Source organism: Xiphias gladius, chromosome 6 (assembly GCF_016859285.1).
Source record: "Xiphias gladius isolate SHS-SW01 ecotype Sanya breed wild chromosome 6, ASM1685928v1, whole genome shotgun sequence".
Classification (NCBI taxonomy): Eukaryota; Metazoa; Chordata; class Actinopteri; order Istiophoriformes; family Xiphiidae; genus Xiphias; species Xiphias gladius.
Genome location: NC_053405.1, coordinates 18,667,098 through 18,684,958, shown reverse-complemented (window position 1 = coordinate 18,684,958; position 17,861 = coordinate 18,667,098). Strand labels below are relative to the sequence as shown.

Here is a 17,861-nt window from a genome sequence, read left to right as displayed (position 1 = left end):
TTGCACGAGGGGGATAAGTACGCAGTGAAATGTGCCTTACATTACAAATAAACATGCAAGTTCAAGTGTTGGTTTCACTTTTCGATCTACACTATCGCGGGTAGAGGGCAGCAACGCCACAGCTGAAACTGGGCCGCGGAAAGGCGACAGAGCGGCATCAAATGAAAGTGCGACAGGCTGCGACCGTATGTGACCTCGAATAAGCTGCAAGTTAAACCTGACACAAAACCGAAGATCAGACCTAAGCTTTTGGTGCAGTTCTCACTTATGCCTACTACTAATAAGCTGCACATCCAGTGAAGATTCTCTGGAAGCCGGTCGACTCCTCCTCGCCAGTTTGATCAGGTCCGCCTCCTGTCAGCGCTGCTCCAGCAGCAGATGCCGGCTGCTCTCTCGCCGAGTGCGCGGGTTCCCTTTGACTCATTAGCCCACATTCACTGCAGCCGTGGAAGAGATGACATAGCGCCATAAGGCGTAATCCCCCTGTCTGATGACATTTTGGATACACATCTCTGATTCTGGAGCCAGACGTGGGCTATGAATTTTTCTGGGGAGCCAAATTAATTGGTGACAGGCTGTGCCTGCTTAGCATACTCGCAGCAGTAGTTCTCTGTGAGCTTCACAACATGTATAAGTTATGCATGTTCGTCGTAGTGTGCTGTGCGTTTTGCGCGCGGGGCTTTGCGGCGCCGAAGACCATGGGTGCAGATCCCAGGTCACACCTTGAGAGCAATGCGGAGCAAAATGACAGGCTGCAGGAGGAGATAGATGGTCAAGAGAGCATCCTCTCCAAGGTAGGGCGAAATGTCCCTTTTCTTTCTTTCTTTACATTGATTCTTCTATGGACATTTCATCATTTTGTGCGTTCAAATGCAAACGTTTCTGATTGAGCGTGGTGGAAAAAACATCCGTCCTCTTCTCTTTGTAGCTGCTGGGTGATTATGACAAAGTGAAAGCCCTCTCGGAAGGCTCTGACTGTCGGTGTAAATGTGTTGTCAGACCCCTGAGCAGGAGCGCCTGTCGGCGGATAGAAGAAGGGATCGCCACTTTGCAGGACTTCTACACTGTGGAGACTATCACATCTGGGCCAGAGTGCAAGTGCGCCTGCATCGCTCCGCCGTCAGCGGTCAACCCATGCGAGGGAGAGTTCAGGCTGAAGCAACTTAGGGAAGCTGGAAAAGAAAATGTCAAGGTGAAGTGTCATCCTGATCATTTTCCATGCACACCAGAGCCTCAAGTACACACAAGTCACTGCTCCACAGCCAATAGGCTGCTCCCTTCCACGTCTTGATTTATAGAGGCTTGGATCCCTGGAGGCATGGATACCAAGTTTTATCAGATTCAGTGAAGGATAGCCCCTCATTTTATTCATAACTGTAGACTCGGGGTTCGGATGGGCGTATTTTACGCATGGTTTGTCTCGGTAAACCCCTTTTGACGGAGTCCTCTTGATCATTTTAGCTGTCCACCATCCTTGAGCTGCTGGAGGGCTCATTCTACGGCTTGGATCTACTGAAGCTGCACTCCATCACCTCTAAGCTCCTGGATCGTGTGGAACACATCGAAAAGGTACAATAACAGTGTAAGATTCAAGCAAATATGCTGGTATAACATATGCGCAAACTGGTGGTAGTAGGTGTGTTCATATCGGTGGTTTCTCGATTCACGTGGGTCCAGTACAATGAATCTGGAAACGACCAGTGGTGGCTGGACCAAGGGGTGTCCAGGCTTTCCGTCACATGTGCAAGTTTATCAGCCTGAGTATTGACCCCTTCTTAAAAACTGAGCTGACAGGCCTGTTGTAATGGACCAACAAAATATCTTCTCTGCCCCCCCCCCCCCATTGTTAAATTAGTAAATTTCTAACTGTGGTAACAGTTTCAATGAAATGGTTTAAAGCTTACAGTATGAGTTTTTGAAAAAGTAAACGGAGGCTTACATACCCACACAGAGAAACGTCCAATCATCTAAAATAACTGAAAACTCCTGTGTGAATGTACCATGGGTTTGCTGTTAGTCAGTAAATTAAAAGATTGTTCTAAATAATCCTGATTGGAACAAATTGCGATGATTAGAGGCCTAAGGTTTACAATCCTTGCATATCACACTTAGGGTTTTATCTCCTGATCACTAACAGCAACTGCTTCCATCAAACTTGGTCCAATGAGTCATGTTTTCCAAATCATATTTATAACTGGCTGAAAATAATCTTTGCATGTGTGGATTTGGATTGGATCTAAAACACTGACTGGGTTACTGTTCGAGTTAACATTAATTTGATGAGTTTGCAATGACCTGTGGCACAGTTCAAAACCCCTGATGATTTTGATATGTTCAACATACTTTACCTGCCTGATGTTAAGGAAGCTGTGATGTACAAACTGTCAGCGCAGGGCATTTGCTTCTGAAATTACCCTTTTCACAGAGCTGTCTTGGCATGAAGCTGCAGTTAACATTAATGGGTAAATGAAGTGTATCCATTATTAATTTAGTTATTAGTTATATATATATTTAACTATATTAACTATATATAGTTAATTCGTTTCAGCTGTGGAGATCAGCTGGAGAGAGTTGAAAGTGTAGAGACAGTTAGTGAGCATAGTGTGTGAAGACGCTGGCTGCATCTCAAAGTGAATACTGGGGAGTGTAAGGGAGACGAGCACCTAGCTGCTTTAGCACAGGGCGTTTTAACATGTCAGGCTCACTGGGACAGTTGAATAGAACAGAGTGAATGTTAATGTTAGTAGTTACACCTGTCATTCTTCTACTGTGACAAGTCAGAAGGTCTGCAATGAAAAAGGTTCATTAGTGACTCAAGATAGTAGGGGGCTCCACTTGATTCTTTTCCCTTCTGTTAGTGAGTATGACTGCTGACGATTGCAGCCCATTTTCCATTAAACACATGCACCGTACTTCTGTTACTGTCTTGATTTGTCCACGGCTGCATGAAGGCGGTGTCTCTGAACAACACCACGAATGAGGTGAAGCCCCAGGAGAGCCCTCCGATTCCGGCCAATGTGACTGAAAGCCCATCCACCAGTCCTCCCCACCGGCATCAGGACAAGCAGAGAGTCAGTGAGACCAGCGGGACAGCAGCATATCAGAACCCAGAGGTAAGTGTGACATCTTAACAGCGATATCGCGCGGTTAGCAGATGGGACCAGTAACATAAAGGTAAAAGTCTGTGATATCGGTAGTGCCTTATATTACTGCTCTGTTTGACTGTAGTTAGTGCCATGACATAACACATAGGTGTAATAATTTAACATATCTTTATTGTTACTTGGTAATTACTGATGGAAAAAGCTGAATAACTTTAATTGCCAAGAGATACCAACGTCCTATTAGTAAGTATTCACTTGTTATTTAGTCTTGAATTGTAAAAGTTGTAACACATTAACTGTCACACTAAGATTATTATTTAGCCAATATCAGTATCAGGATATTTACTACAACATTAATTCTGGGAATGCACAGAATGTAAAAAACCTTTTTGTAGCTATTACTGCATATTCAACTAATAAATACTAGATAATTACTATTTCTGTAACCACAATTTTGCCTGGAACTCTTTAGATAATTACTTGTGCAAACCAATAATTACACAAATCATCTAGTAAATTCTTAGTAAATATACATAATAAATGTGCTATAAATGGAAGTGCTACCACCTTAGTTTTTATGCACAATAAATTACACCAGTATATAATGTAATTACTGAATGAATAAATAGCAGCTTAGCAGATAAACTTATTCGAGGTAAGATTTAATGATTCTATCCCATGCTACATCCATCGATATTGTCGGATTGTGAGGCAAATCCTGATAACTTCTATATTAAAAGCAGGTGTGAAGGCTGTGACTGAAATAATAGAATTTAGCAAAAAGGAAAAGGTATAAAAGAAGTGATTGGATTCACATGTTAGTGCTCAGGTCGGTAAAGCGTTATTTAGTCCTGTGTTCCTTCAAAACAAAAGGAACAATTGTGTGTTCTTTCCACAAACTCCTTAGTAAAATCATCGTCTCCATGATTAAGGACCAAGAATGCGTAAAAGGTTTGGCAGTCCCAGTGGACAATAGGATGCCTCAGACCAGTGACTGTAACAATGGGCCCTGATCCATGACAACTTCAGTATAAACTGGCGAGCATGTCCAGCAGTGCTGGGTGGACCTGGGCTTCACATGAAAGTGATTCACTGGGTTAATATGTTTTGCAAGAGAACTTGAAGCATAAAATTATTAATGAAAGCTGAAACTTAAACAAATGTTTTTTTAAATTAAAAGTTTCTTCTTTGATAAAGGATAATTCAAGCTTATTGTAACTTGGTTCGCACTTCATAGTTTCTGTGAATATGGCTACATGGTCAAAAAGAAGTCAGACGTTCAGATGACCTCACTTGTTTTAAACAAACTCAGGGTTAACTACACTTATGTAGAGAAATAACAGAAGGGGAATGTCAAAAGTATTACGAACAATGTCCATTGTAAACATTAATCACAGTTTGCAGACTGACTTCCGGGTTCGACTTTGACCTGCTGCTCTTGCCGTAATCCTATGCACACACAGTTTTCTTTGCGGTGAAGAATTATTACCTACATTTTGGGTGGACTAACTTTGGGGTTATTTCCCAATAAAGTGGTTCAGATTATCAGTTGGTTTGTTTACAGTCCATCTGATTGTCTGACTACTTTTTTCTTTTCATTTGTTGCAGTGATGTCATGGTGTACCCAGAAGCTCACTAATTCACTCATTCACACTTTCATGTGACAGTAAATATCTTTAGTAAAATCCGTCACATTGGTCAATATTTGATATTGACAAATATCGGCGGAGTATGTAATCAGACAGATGTATTGGTGTCATCTTTACATTGTATGGTTTATGTTTTTTGCCTCATAGAAGTTTTGTGTGTCCGTCTGTCCACTAACAGGGAAAGTATGAGGGGAAGTTTACTGGGGAAAATTCGTCCCTACTGCAGACAGACAGTTCTGCTCAGATCATTGAGGTCAAACCTCAGGTGACTCCCAAAAACGTGGCTAACAAGGAGGCTCCTCAGGTGTCGAAGACTGGCCCCAATGGCATGATCATCAGAGGAATGACCTTTTACAAATCTGAGCCAGATCCAATGGTGGCAGATGACGGGGAGCCTGGGGAGAATTGTAAGTACAAACACTGTCTCAAGAAGTTGCAACATTACTTTACAGATCAATCAACTGAGCACTCAGGTAGCTTTAACTGCTGTGACTTCAGCACAATACTTAAACATTAAGTGATTCAAAGCTATGGTCAAAAATTATACCCTCAATCTTTTTTATGTCTTGCCCACACTGGTAACTGTAAAACAGGATAAGTTGTTGAATGGCTGGATGTATAAATATATTACATTACTTTGCCGGGGATGTCAGATCATTGAAAGGACCATCTGTGAGCTGACGCATTACACTTTTTGCCCTGTAATTTGCATGGAAATGACTAACTTTAAAAATGCTGTGTTACTGCATAATTTTTAAAAACCCATCATTTCACAATAGCCCATAAAATTCAGACTACTTGGCAAAACCTTTTCCTTTCTCTCTTCAGTTTTTGAGTATCATGGATTCAGTGGTGATAGCCCAATCAACCTCTTCATTGAGGAGAATCTTCTTCAGCACAGAGTCCCTCGCCCCAGGACGAGGGCAGGACCAAGATCATTTCAACCAAAGACAACAGCTCCTTTGCACAGTTCCAAGAAGACCAGCCAATCGACAAAACCGAAAGAAGCTGAGTCCACCTTAGAAACTCACAGTGAGTCCAAGAGTGCTACTGAAACCACATCAGCTGAAGTGTCTACAGATACACAGAGTGACACATCAACAAGGAGAAGTGTCACGTTTGGACCGACCTCTACCACGCAAAAAACAAGGGCTGCAGACACTGCACCTCAGACTACTCAAAGAGTCACTGCTGGAATCACTGAGTGGCCAGTCCTCTTGAAGAATGAACCAGCCAGCACCTCCCCAAGCGTCACTTCCAAGGAAACAACCGAAACTACAATGAACACAACCCGTCCCTCTGAAATTACAGCCACAAAGGAAATCCTCTCAGCCTTCACAGCAAAAAAAACACCGACCACCATGAGGAAAACAACTACCCTGGAGCTGAAAGAGCAAATGCAAACTAGACCTGGCAGCACTGTAGCTAATCCAACCACACTTACACCAGATCCAACCACAGAGGATTCAACTAACAGCCCAACTTCCACTTTGCCCATCACGACCCATGCTGCCCTGACCTCAGCACCAGTACACACCACGGCAGCCTCCACAAAAGCTACCTCCGTACAGGCTACTACCGCAACGCCAGAAGAAGAAACTGAATCCACCTTCTTTTCAGGTTCAACTTTTCCTCCCGCCACACAGAGACTGACTACTGTGCCTTCACACACTTCTTTGCCTTTCACCACACCTGTGACTACCTCTTCTACAGCCACCACCACTACCACTACCACTACCAGGCAGGCTGCTCAAGTCAAACGCAAATACAAAATCAGCTGGGAAGAAGAAAAGGGGGAGGAAGGACACCTGAATTTAGATGAGCCAATGCAAAGACAGGAGGAATTTACTTCAGAAAAACCAGGTAAATAAGTTGAGTTTTTATGTCAAATGAGGGGAAGATGACACCATCACGTTCTTCAGTTTAAATAGTGAGATATCAACATGTATGTTGCTCTTAATACCAAATATATTGGTGCTTCTAAATTTGCTGTCCTTTGCTGTCCTTCATTGAATACATCAAGAAATCAGCACCACATGCAAAAACTCAAATATAAAAATATGTTACAGCGGTGCTAGCAGCTCTGTGAGGCTGTACTTACTAGGCAGAGTGGTGCTTTGAGCTAAATGCTACCATCAGCATGCTAACGCGCCCACAGTGCCAGCACTTACATGTTGATGATAAGCCGGTGTAATATTTATTATATTCACCATCTTTGATTAATGTGTTAGTCTGCACTAACATTTACTAATCAGCAATCAGTACCGACTACAGCTGCGGCTGATGAAAACATGGTATTTGATCAAAAGCCACAGTAAAGATCATTTTAAAATTTTACCCAATGATGACGCTTGATGGGGAAAAAGCACCAAAGACGTATTCCCAAAAAGGTACGTGTGATTTGCTCTAATCAGTTTGAAATACCCAATGGAAGGACTGACATCATGCCTTCATGATTTTCACAGCGTTATTAAATGCGTCACTAGAAAAATACTAAAGAAATTGCTCTGTGAGTTGCAAAACTCTGAAATTCAGTGCTCTATCGTCTGTGGCAGCCTCACCCTTTCCATGATTCAAGCTGTTTAAAAGAAAAGTCTGTAATTATTTTCAGACTCTTTGACGTAGGTCTGGATGTTGTTGAATTGCTTCTAAATCCTCAATCATAGCTCTCTGGGTCTTTTTTACAGGGGAGTGTAAGGACACTTTGGCAACAATCGCCGAGCCTGTAACTCACAACACCTATGGCAGGACTGAAGGAGCGTGGATGAAGGATCCAAAGTCTGATAATGACAAAATTTATGTCACAAACTTCTATTATGGGAACAACCTCCTGGAGTTTCGGAACCTGGAGGTTTTCAAACAAGGTAAGAACCCCTAGTCAGAATTTTCTCTCAATTATTTTTTGTTTGCCTTTTGCTTCTGATTAATCTCATGCTTCTCCATTCTTCTTTATCCTTTCTAGGCCGTTTTACCAACTCCTACAAGCTTCCTTACAACTGGATTGGCACAGGCCACGTGGTCTACGATGGGGCTTTCTACTACAACCGTGCCTTCTCCCGTGACATCATCAAGTTTGACCTGCGTCAGCGTTATGTGGCCTCCTGGACCATGCTGCACGACGCCCTGTTCGAGGAGTCGTCATCACCGTGGGAATGGCGCAGTCACTCGGACATTGACTTTGCCGTGGATGAGAGCGGCCTGTGGATCATCTACCCAGCACTGGATGACGAAGGCTTCTTACAGGAAGTGATAGTACTGAGTCGACTGAACCCCTCAGACCTCAGCATGCAGAGGGAGACCACCTGGAGAACTGGGCTCAGGAGAAACCACTATGGGAACTGCTTCATCGTATGCGGGGTCCTTTACGCTGTCGACAGCAACAACCAAAGGGACGCCAACCTGGAATACGCCTTCGACACGCACACAAACACTCAGATGATTCCCAGAATGCCCTTCACCAACAACTACACCTACACGACACAGATTGACTACAATCCCAAAGAGGGTGTGTTGTATGCGTGGGACAATGGACACCAAGTCACATACAACATTAAGTTTGCCTATGTAAACCCTTAGTAAGGGTCTGACAGTAGTTATTTTAAAAGGTAATTCTGTGGTTTGAATGGATTGTAGATCAGTCCACATGGCCTTCAGTATGGAGACAAATGGGGGCAAAATGTACATATATATACTTCAGTTTATTGTGATTACATTGCTTTGTTCTCATCAGGAACGTTTTAAGTTTTACCTGAAATACATAAAAAAGTGAGCCTGATTCCTCAGTCAACGCATCAAATTGTACTGTATATATTTTAATGCTGTAAAAGGGCCCTCTGAGATAAATGAATGTAGAAAGGTTTCAGAATGAGTCAATGGCTTGGGTCAAAGAACTTCACAAAAAATAATTCATTAACACTTCACCTATGAACAAATCCCCAACTTTTGCGGACAAATTCAGTTTTTCTGTTTTATACACATTGTTTTATATTACATTTTTCTTTGCATCGTATGCCACAGGTCATTTGCCTTGTGAAAGCACTTACTCCCTCCATATCTGATTGCTTTGAGGAGACTGCAATAAAGTTCAGAAATACTAACGGAAAATGTCTTCTTTGTTTGGCTAACCACAGTTGATGTTAAAGTGGCTTTAATCCTAGCTTGTGAGTGTTAATCCAACTGGTAGAGTGTGAGGATAGACTCAAGACAACCAGGCAGGAAAAGACTAGATTTAAAAAAAAAAAAAAAAGACAGAAGGACTGTTCAGGCCTGTAATTTACTGTTACAGTTGAGTTATAGACAAAAGGAAATAGTAACAATTGATCTATTGTACTAATTTTATTTTTTTGAACAAAAAAAAAATAGAAAATGCAGTAATACGATTTCCCCCAACAGCCCAAAAGATGCACATACAGGTATAGTTAGAGAAAAATCCAGTGTTTATTTTGGTTTATGCACATAATTGAATACAAAACACAAAACCTCACAAGTTTTTTATTATACTCTTCTCCATAACTACTGTCGGGATGTATTGAAAACAATGGGTGAATAAAATATATTTTTCAAACCAAAATGAGGGAAAATAATTACACACAAAGAAGGCCTGGCTTAGAACAACACAAGTAAAAGGCTTTTTTTTTCTGAACAATTTTTACAGGCATTTGTTGAGCTAAAAAGTAACCATCTGTACCATCATGTACACAAAAGAAATGCACTTTCAGTTACAGAAGTATAGTATGTTGCTTTATCAACATATACAAAAATCTCGCCAGGAATAAGAAGAAGGTTAGCAATTCTGATGATGTATAATTTCTTATTTAATATCAATTTTACCCCCAAATTACAGGTAGTCAAAACAAGGTTACAGACACATCAAAATAAGGCATTCAAAGCCAGAACTCAACTTCCCAGGTTCTGCATTTATAGTGCAAATGTTTCCAACAACTCAGTACTAAAATCTATCATAAATCCACACAATTTTTAAAATAAGAATTTCCAGTAGGTTCAAATTTCAATATGTGGTTAAGTGCACAAAATAAAGTGCAGTTTAGCCGGTGGACGGAGAAGTCAGGACTCAAACTATATTTTTTTCACCAGTGGTTATTTATGACAAACAGTGGCTTTTTTTAGTGGGGATTTCAAACTTGATGACAATACATTTTTCCAGGATTAAATTTCTGCATGTCCAGCCAGTGAACTGACACTAAAGAACTCTCCCAGTCTCTACATTTGCACTTATGTTTCCTTTCTTTTAATATTTAAAAATTTGCATCACACTGCATCACACCGCAGAAGTTGCCATTACTGTTACATAATAATTGAAATAAATATGTACAGTATCTGAATTTGCTCAATAATATAAGTGAAGCACAGTGCAAAGACCCGAAATTAAGAACTGAAATTCTTCATCGATACAATGCTAAAAACAGAGCACCAAATGGAAACCAACCAACAACATAGTGGTTAGCCTGTTAGATTTGACAGATCACCTGACTTCCTGAGTTTACTGAATGCCCCTGGTGCTGCGTGTAACTAATCTGGCATCTCACTAATAAACTTTCACTAATGAAATTTGCTTTTTTTAGAGAGTCAAAGAGACTAAAACTGAGTAAGAGAGACAATTACAGCACTCCATTTTCTAGCTAAGAAACAAACACAGAATTTGTTGTGCTTCTCAAAACTGATATTACAAATGTATTTTTCTGTCTTAATTAAAATTTGAAGTAGGTAAATCTTAGGTTTATACCAATTTGTTTTCTAAGCTTTGTCCTAAAACAAAAAACAAGAGTAGACTTGAGGAGAGCTGCTATGGGGTAAAAGTATTTGTGTTATGATGGGGTGACTCAGGGTTCAATGCTCTGCCCCCTGCCGCTAAGCAATTACCCTTATGTGGGGCGTCTGGGGTCACAGGGAAAAGTCAGTTTTGCCACACAAGGACCTAGTGTCTGCTCAGACCCTGTTACAGACTACCTCCAGATATCAGTCCTAATAAAGAATGTGGCTGACTGTTGCCGAAAACCTTTGAGCTAGCTTTGTATTGTAATGATTTCTGCAGAGCACATTCATTTGCATCTCAGTCGCAAACATAAAGTCAGTGGGAGCACACCGGCTTTAAACTATGATTCATCAATCAAATAAAGTGTTAACTCAGGTTTTATCTTGAGTTCGTCTTTATGAGTTTTGTTGAGGAGTTATAATTAACACAGGTGCTGATGGTGATCTTAGGCAGACCCCATTAGCACACCGACGGGAGGTGCGGCCTGACTGTCAGTTTGGGAGTGTTGGTAAAACCTGTCTGTGTGGTTGACCCGGAGCAAAGGTGGGATGGTGGAAGACCTGATGTGGAGGATCTTAGTGTCCGTTACTTCACAGTCGATCTGCATCATCACCTCAAACTCTTTGTCCCTGATGATGCTGTCTGTAATAGCATGGAAGGAAGAAAAGAGTTGTTACTTATTGCTGTTTCAATCAGTGTATAAATAAAAAAATTATTCCAGTTTAATTTGTGTAAATGCTCAATCAACAGTGGATTTGTATCATGGGAAAAGATTTAACACAAGAGAAAGAGTGCTTGCTTAAAATGATTTCACGTGGTCATTATTACTACCAAGTTTTTTTTGTTGTGTTTGCTGTAGAGAGACGTGATAATATTCTGGGAGTATAACGGGGAGTATAAAGAAGTATTGTTTAAGGCAGCTGGGGGGGATGAGAACCGCAGTGAGTATGGCGGGAGGCTTAGTTACAGATTGACTCCAGAGGTGAGTCACATACTGGATTTCTCCTACATTGAGATAAACAAAACAGCTCTAAACAAAAGCGGGACCTGCACATTTGAGACAGGAAAGTCTGGTAAGAGTGTGGGAGAGAAAGAGAGAGCACGATAACTGATGATGAGTCAGGATCCTTGAGGCTTCTTCTTGTTTTTAGAGAAGAAAGGAGGAGACTCTGCAAGTGATTGATGTTGATGAGTCAGGCTAATGTGTGTGAAGAAACACTAGAGACTGCAGATGGTGTGATGATAAACTCAAAGCTTATCAACGATTAAATACATTTTCATTTTCAAGCAGTTACTGTACTCTGGCTTTATCTTGGGAAATTCAAATTGGGAAAAAGATGCTGGCCTTGAGACTACGACATGGTTCATGGTCTGTGGTCTCCCAAAGCTAAACTTTACTTGGCCTGGGGGAAGAACATCCTTTCAAGTGGACACTTTCTTCAAAATTCTTTTGCTAGAAAAAGCTATTAACGACATGCCGATGGATCCCTTGTGTACTTACGTTAACAGTCAATTTAAAAACTTGCGGTTTCTTTTGTACGCTAGAAATGATAACAATGGTCCCCATGTGGAGCACACAAGCCAAACACACTTAAATCAGTTTAGTGCACCCTTATATGACCCAGAATTTGAGCTGTAGGCGTCTTTAAAATGCCTGAGCACTGCAAGTTGTTTAAAAGCTGCAGTCTTTTTCCAGAGACACCTGTGCAAGACATCAGCTTTGTCTGCCTTTCTGCAGTTTTTCCATGGACGTATACTTCTTAGGCACAGAGAGTTTATCCGATTGTACAAAGTCTATACAATGCCTCCTTCTGTAGCTGGAAGATTCCACGGATGTTCATATCATTAGATGGTTAGAAGGCGTAATGCTGAGTATGACTTCATCTACCACTGAGCTTCCTCTTTTGCACCTGCAGTGAAACTTGAACTTTTCAGATGGCGTCAGTGTTCCAAAAAGACATCTCTGGAAATCACCCTCAGGGTTTGGATTTAACTCTTCGTCACGCTATGTCTATGTGAAATTAGGCTCCTGTCTGAAGTTGAGCTGGAAAAGTTATTCTCTGTGTATCTCCATGTAGCTTGAAGAGATCATAACTGATTCCCTTCTCCATCAGTTCAAGTTCCTGTTACTGCTGCACAGTCAAGCCTTTGCTGATTGTATTCACTACAAAACAAACTGCTCTGACATTACAACTGCTTAGCAAATTTCAATTAAATAATAAATGTGAGATTAAAACATAGATAGCGCAATTGGTGAAGTCTTATGTGCAAATTGATATAATGCGAATAAAGTAAAGTTACAAAATAATGAGATCTAAAAAATGGCATGGAACAACCAGAAGCACAACCAAGAAGAAGCCTTTGAATAGAAGAGGTACCAATTTTGTAATTTTGAAAGACTTGTAGCTTTATTACTATGCTACTATTTTTCAAAATATTTCAAAATAATTTAGGAATAATAACTGCGGCAGGAGGCAGCAGTACTGGCTAGTGATAGCACCCTGTGGGTTTGTAAGAACTGGAGTTTACCAGTCCCTTCAAAGTCAACGTCATATACAGTAGTTATGCCTTGACTTTACTCCGTAAGTACATACAATGAGAAGATAATAGACAATGCTTCATATTACCACCACCATATTTTGTACTGAGCTCATAAAGAGGTGTCTAAGGTGGCCAGCTAAGTCTGTAAATCCACCATTCCAGTGAGATACTTTCACCATATTTACCATGCAATAATTGTTTTGCCCCACATTCTAAAGTTACTGTACCCCATAACTGATAAGTGATCATATTATTCCTAAACAAGGTTAGACTAGCTGGTGAACTTCGCGGCACATTTAACAACTTATGAGCCAGATATTTCCCTCAGGAGTTGATGGAGTGCAAAACAGAAATAAAAGGAAAGTGAATATTGGACTTCAGTGGATTCATCAGGTGGACAGAAACATGACTTTAAATGAATGTTAATGTTGCATCATGTCTGCTGGACATGTACACAGGCAAAAGTGATGATATGTCAATGCTGTGTTTACAGCTTGTAAAAAAAAAAAATCAATTAAAGTTGTTAAGTCTTTATTCTGAGACTTTCTGTTACCCGTTAATGAGAATGCTGTACCCCATAATTATGTTACAGGCACAACAGTTACAAAATAAGTACACTGTAAATTGTGGGCCATAATCTAACCATTATCTAAGACTCAAATTCAATCCCCCACACTGTTTATATCCATCTTTCAGCAAATTACCAAACTGTCTAACTGCTATTCAGCTAACTGCTTGAGAGGCTTGAACAGTGGAAAAGGAAGCACACAAACACACAGCCACGAGGCCAAACTTCAAACAGCAGCTCTTTGAAAAGACTGCCAAATCTGCCGTCCTGCTCTGCGTGGTCTCCTTCCCCCTTTTACTGGTGCCATCTGGAGATGCTCCAGAGAGTTTCAGCGACACAGTGAGGTGGTGTGTGCTGATAAAGACCTGATGTCTGGCAATGATGCATCTGAGGAAACCTGAGAGCACTTCTTGGGAGGATGGTGGCTGCCAGACTGGCACAGACTCTGAGGATACACTCATGAGGAAAGCTTTTTTTTTTTTTTAAACATGAGAAAGGAAGCAATTCATCATCAAAAATCACAAAATTACAAGACATGCTTTGAGTCAATAAAAATAAATTAGGGTCTAATAGGATGTCATTTGGGCAACTTAAACATTCACATAACCTACTAATCCAGCCAATTTTCTGATTTTTTTTTCAGAAAATTCCACCAATATGCTCATCTTTATTTACAGGATAACACGATTTTTTGTATATGAATGAGTGGGACGTTCTACATTATAATGCACAAGCCAAAGGGGAACAATAAAACTATTTTTTTAAAAAGTAGTCAAGAATCTCACAGGCAGTAACAAGACGAAAAGAGTCTACAACCATAGCAGCTTTTTGGGGTTGTGCTTAGGCACAGCAGTGCTTTAAGCTAAATGATAATGTCAGCATGCTAACATGCTCATAAACCTGCTTTAGCAGGTATAGCGCAGGTATTACATTATTCATCATTTTAGTTGGGTCTGTTAGCATGCTAACATTGGCAGTTTTGCACTAAACAGAAAGTACAGCTCAGGCTGACTGGAATCCCATTCCTTCTGTGGGTATCTAGTCACTCAGTGAAGAACTGGAAAAATTAGACACTAGAGGAAAAGTTAATAGATCATCAAAGTTATTACAATTCATCCTGAAGGGACCATGAATATCTGTACCAAATTTCAATGCAATCAATCCAAACGTTGCTAAGATTTTTCAGTCTGGTTAAAGGTGGTGGACTGACGATTGACCCACTGAAATTGCCGTCAATAGAGCCACTAAACTAGCTTGGCTAATGACAAGCCTTAAATATAAAGTACTAACTGAGTGAGGCAAATAATCACTTGCACAATTTCGAATTTTATTTTGGGTATTTAAGGATGGCAAGGGTTAGACATTTGGGTTGGCGAGAGTGCACTCTATTTCAGAGGACTGGTGGGGATGTTCTGTTTAGATTAGAGAAGTAGGAAAATTGCCAATTCCTTCAGTGGTGTGGGGCTCAAGCTTGCACCCCAAGTGAAAGCTGCCTGTTAGCTACAGTGCACATGTACAGTCTCAGTGCAGTAAAAATAGACTGCTGTCCCACGGTCGATCCACCTGTAAATGATGTCATCTCCAAAACATTCCTCTCCTCCAAACATGTCACTTCCACTTGATTGAGCTACTTTCAAACTCAGAAGATCATTAAATAAACACACCCTTCAGTCCTTATAAGGAGCCACCGCTCAGCCAGATGCGTTTTCAGAGGGAATCAAGGAGGTCAAGGTCAAGTAACTTTAACAGAACCCTTGAACCGTGGACAACCAGCAAGACAGAAACAGACGACGGCTTACATCAAAGTCTCTCACTTCGATGTTTAGTTACTGACCAAGACAGACCAAACGATCACTCCAGATTAGCAGAGTCTATCCAGTTCCTCCAGATGAAAACCATTTAGTGACTGGAGAAGGAAGGCATTCCTAAAGGAGTGCAGCAACAGGGAGCTGGAAAGAATTATCCTCCACTGTCAAGCAATCAGGCTCCAGAAAGAGGACAGTGTTTCTGCTTTTTGAAGGGTCTCCCCCATCTAAAAATGTACATTTGCACTTCATCACGTCAGAGTTTCAAACCAAGACAACATGAATCTAAAATGCTACTTAAAGGCTGTCATCTTCATGACAGATGGGGTTTTGTATGTAACGGGGGGAAGACCATGCAGGTTTTGCGCTACTAGTGAATCTCCACCATCCCTTGCTTTGTCAGCTTCTGTTGGCTTGGTTTTTAACTACAGTCCTCACTGTCTGGTCAGTGAGGATCTACCCAGAGGAGCAGTTATGGCATCTGAAACTAAAGCTACTGAACATGCATCTGTGCTAACATAAAACTGTTGTTAGCCCTCTATTTAAAAGACACCACATGATCCCACCAACATTAAAAAAAAATTAAGGTATAAGCAAAGAAGAAGGAAATGTTTTAAATTTGTAGCCGACAGCAAACATCAATGACAGATCGTGCAAATAGAAGACCTCTTTCTTGAGATAATCTTTCAAGACCTTGTATCTCTCCCTGAATGCCACCTTTGTTCGGCCATTTCAACAATTAGCTGAAAGGGAGGTCTTGGATTTCACTATTTGGTGCTATTTCAATGGGCCATCTGACCAGCAGAGACCTTAACATTCCTCCCTGGCATGACCGACCAAGAACAATGTTTACCTTCATCAATCTTCATCTCCAACAACGTCCTCCCAGAAAAAAAAGTTATTTCCCAATGGCCATGTCTTCCATGCTGAGTAAGAGGCTCGTATTCCACTGACTCACACCTCCTAGAGCTGGTTGAAACACTGAACAAATCTGTTGCTGGTGCTTTGCCACAGAGGATTTCTGATAAAATGTCAGTTAAACAGCCAAAATCAACAGGCTGTCTTCCTAATTGCTCACACCCTACATAAACTGTTACACTTGGGTAGGTTTCCTTTCAGTTCGCTGTCCTGCAGGCACTGTGAAAATGATAATTAACTCTGCATTATGTGGACATATAAGATTTATTTCCACTGAAACCTCTGGTGACCTGACTTTGAAATGCTGCATTGATAATCCAGCAGATCTGAGGGCCATGGAGAAAAGTTATGATGAGCTCATTCAAATCAAGAACATATGTGGACTTTAATGATTCTTTGAAAACAATTTGGCAACAAATGTGCCAATGGTAGTACAAGGTTATTGCTGATCAAGTGTTTAGATGCTAAGACGCATCTCATGTATACCAGTTTTAAAATGTTTGCGTTTGTTTTTGAGGACAGGTGGTCAAATAAACGGATGATTGCTTCTCAAATGGGCTCGTCTAAACCACCCCCGAAGCTGCAACCAAGTTCACTCTGATTGCCACCCACACTGACAAGCTGTGGACAGCAATTGTACTCTTTAAGAGGGAATGAAGCAGTCTAGATGAGCTATATCCCTGCTATACAATCTGAAGGGGTCCTGTATTTGCTTGAAGGTAATCTGACTTTTTAAATCAATAGCATGCAGCCATTATGTGCAACAATTACAGTGAGAAACAGTTTCAGGACCAAGTGATGCACTGCTGGCTGTTTCAAAACTCAAAATCCTATATGTCCAGAATAATAAATCTACAGTGATGACTTCTTATCTAAACTACTCCTACCTGGCATGTAACATACTAACAAACTCACATTAAGCAGGCTGAAGAGGATACGACACTACAAACAGCAAAAACTCTCCAGTATTTGCTAGAAAAATGAAGGGTAAAATCTCAAACATACTCTACCAGAAACCAATTTCAACACTCTGCCTTGCTTGCAGGTAGCAGAAGTGTCAAAGCTGCACAAACTATTACTTGCCTTGCTTATAGGTGGCACAGTTTGGAGTGGAACCACAGTTCTGGATGACACTGGCTGGGACATTTTTTTGGGTGCTTTGTACTGATAGCACTTGTTGTCCTTGTTAATAAAAAACTGTTGTATAGGATGATGCCATGTAGGCTAGCATAAGGGCATTTTATAAATGTTTTCTGAAAATTATTCTATTTTTAATATAATAATATTTTTGATATGTCCTATAGCAGTACATCTAACAAAATATAGTAGTACATCTAACAAAATACAAGTCTCTGTCCAGGCCTCCATTTTCAATGTGGTCATTTTCTTTTGGAAAATTTTATGTTTGTGTCTGTGTGTGGTTCAGTAAGTGGCTATACAGACACTTTACAGTATTGCTAAATGCATCAGAGAGTATAGTAAGGGGATGAAGGACATAACAGA

General features: G+C 40.7%; 2 protein-coding genes across 3 annotated transcripts in view; one reads left to right on the top strand and one right to left on the bottom strand.

Moving 5' to 3' along the window:
- Nucleotides 1-337: 337 nt before the first annotated feature.
- olfml2ba (olfactomedin-like 2Ba) lies at nt 338-8,999 on the top strand. The gene is made up of 8 exons (XM_040129233.1): nt 338-794; nt 929-1,192; nt 1,462-1,569; nt 2,952-3,113; nt 4,932-5,160; nt 5,582-6,616; nt 7,441-7,617; nt 7,716-8,999. Exons 1-8 carry the CDS (start codon nt 627-629, stop codon nt 8,327-8,329), a joined length of 2,757 nt encoding a protein of 918 aa, XP_039985167.1. The 5' UTR covers nt 338-626; the 3' UTR covers nt 8,330-8,999.
- A 136-nt stretch (nt 9,000-9,135) lies between these two features.
- Nucleotides 9,136-17,861, bottom strand: part of atf6 (activating transcription factor 6) — a 31,102-nt gene continuing 22,376 nt past the window's right edge. Inside the window, exon 16 of one of the 2 annotated variants that reach the window (XM_040129235.1) lies at nt 9,136-11,168. In XM_040129235.1, the coding sequence (XP_039985169.1) occupies nt 10,972-11,168 (197 nt within the window). In that variant the 3' untranslated portion in view covers nt 9,136-10,971. Of the gene's footprint in view, nt 11,169-13,535; nt 14,105-17,861 lie in introns of those variants that run through there. The other variant, XM_040129234.1, reaches the window with a different exon arrangement.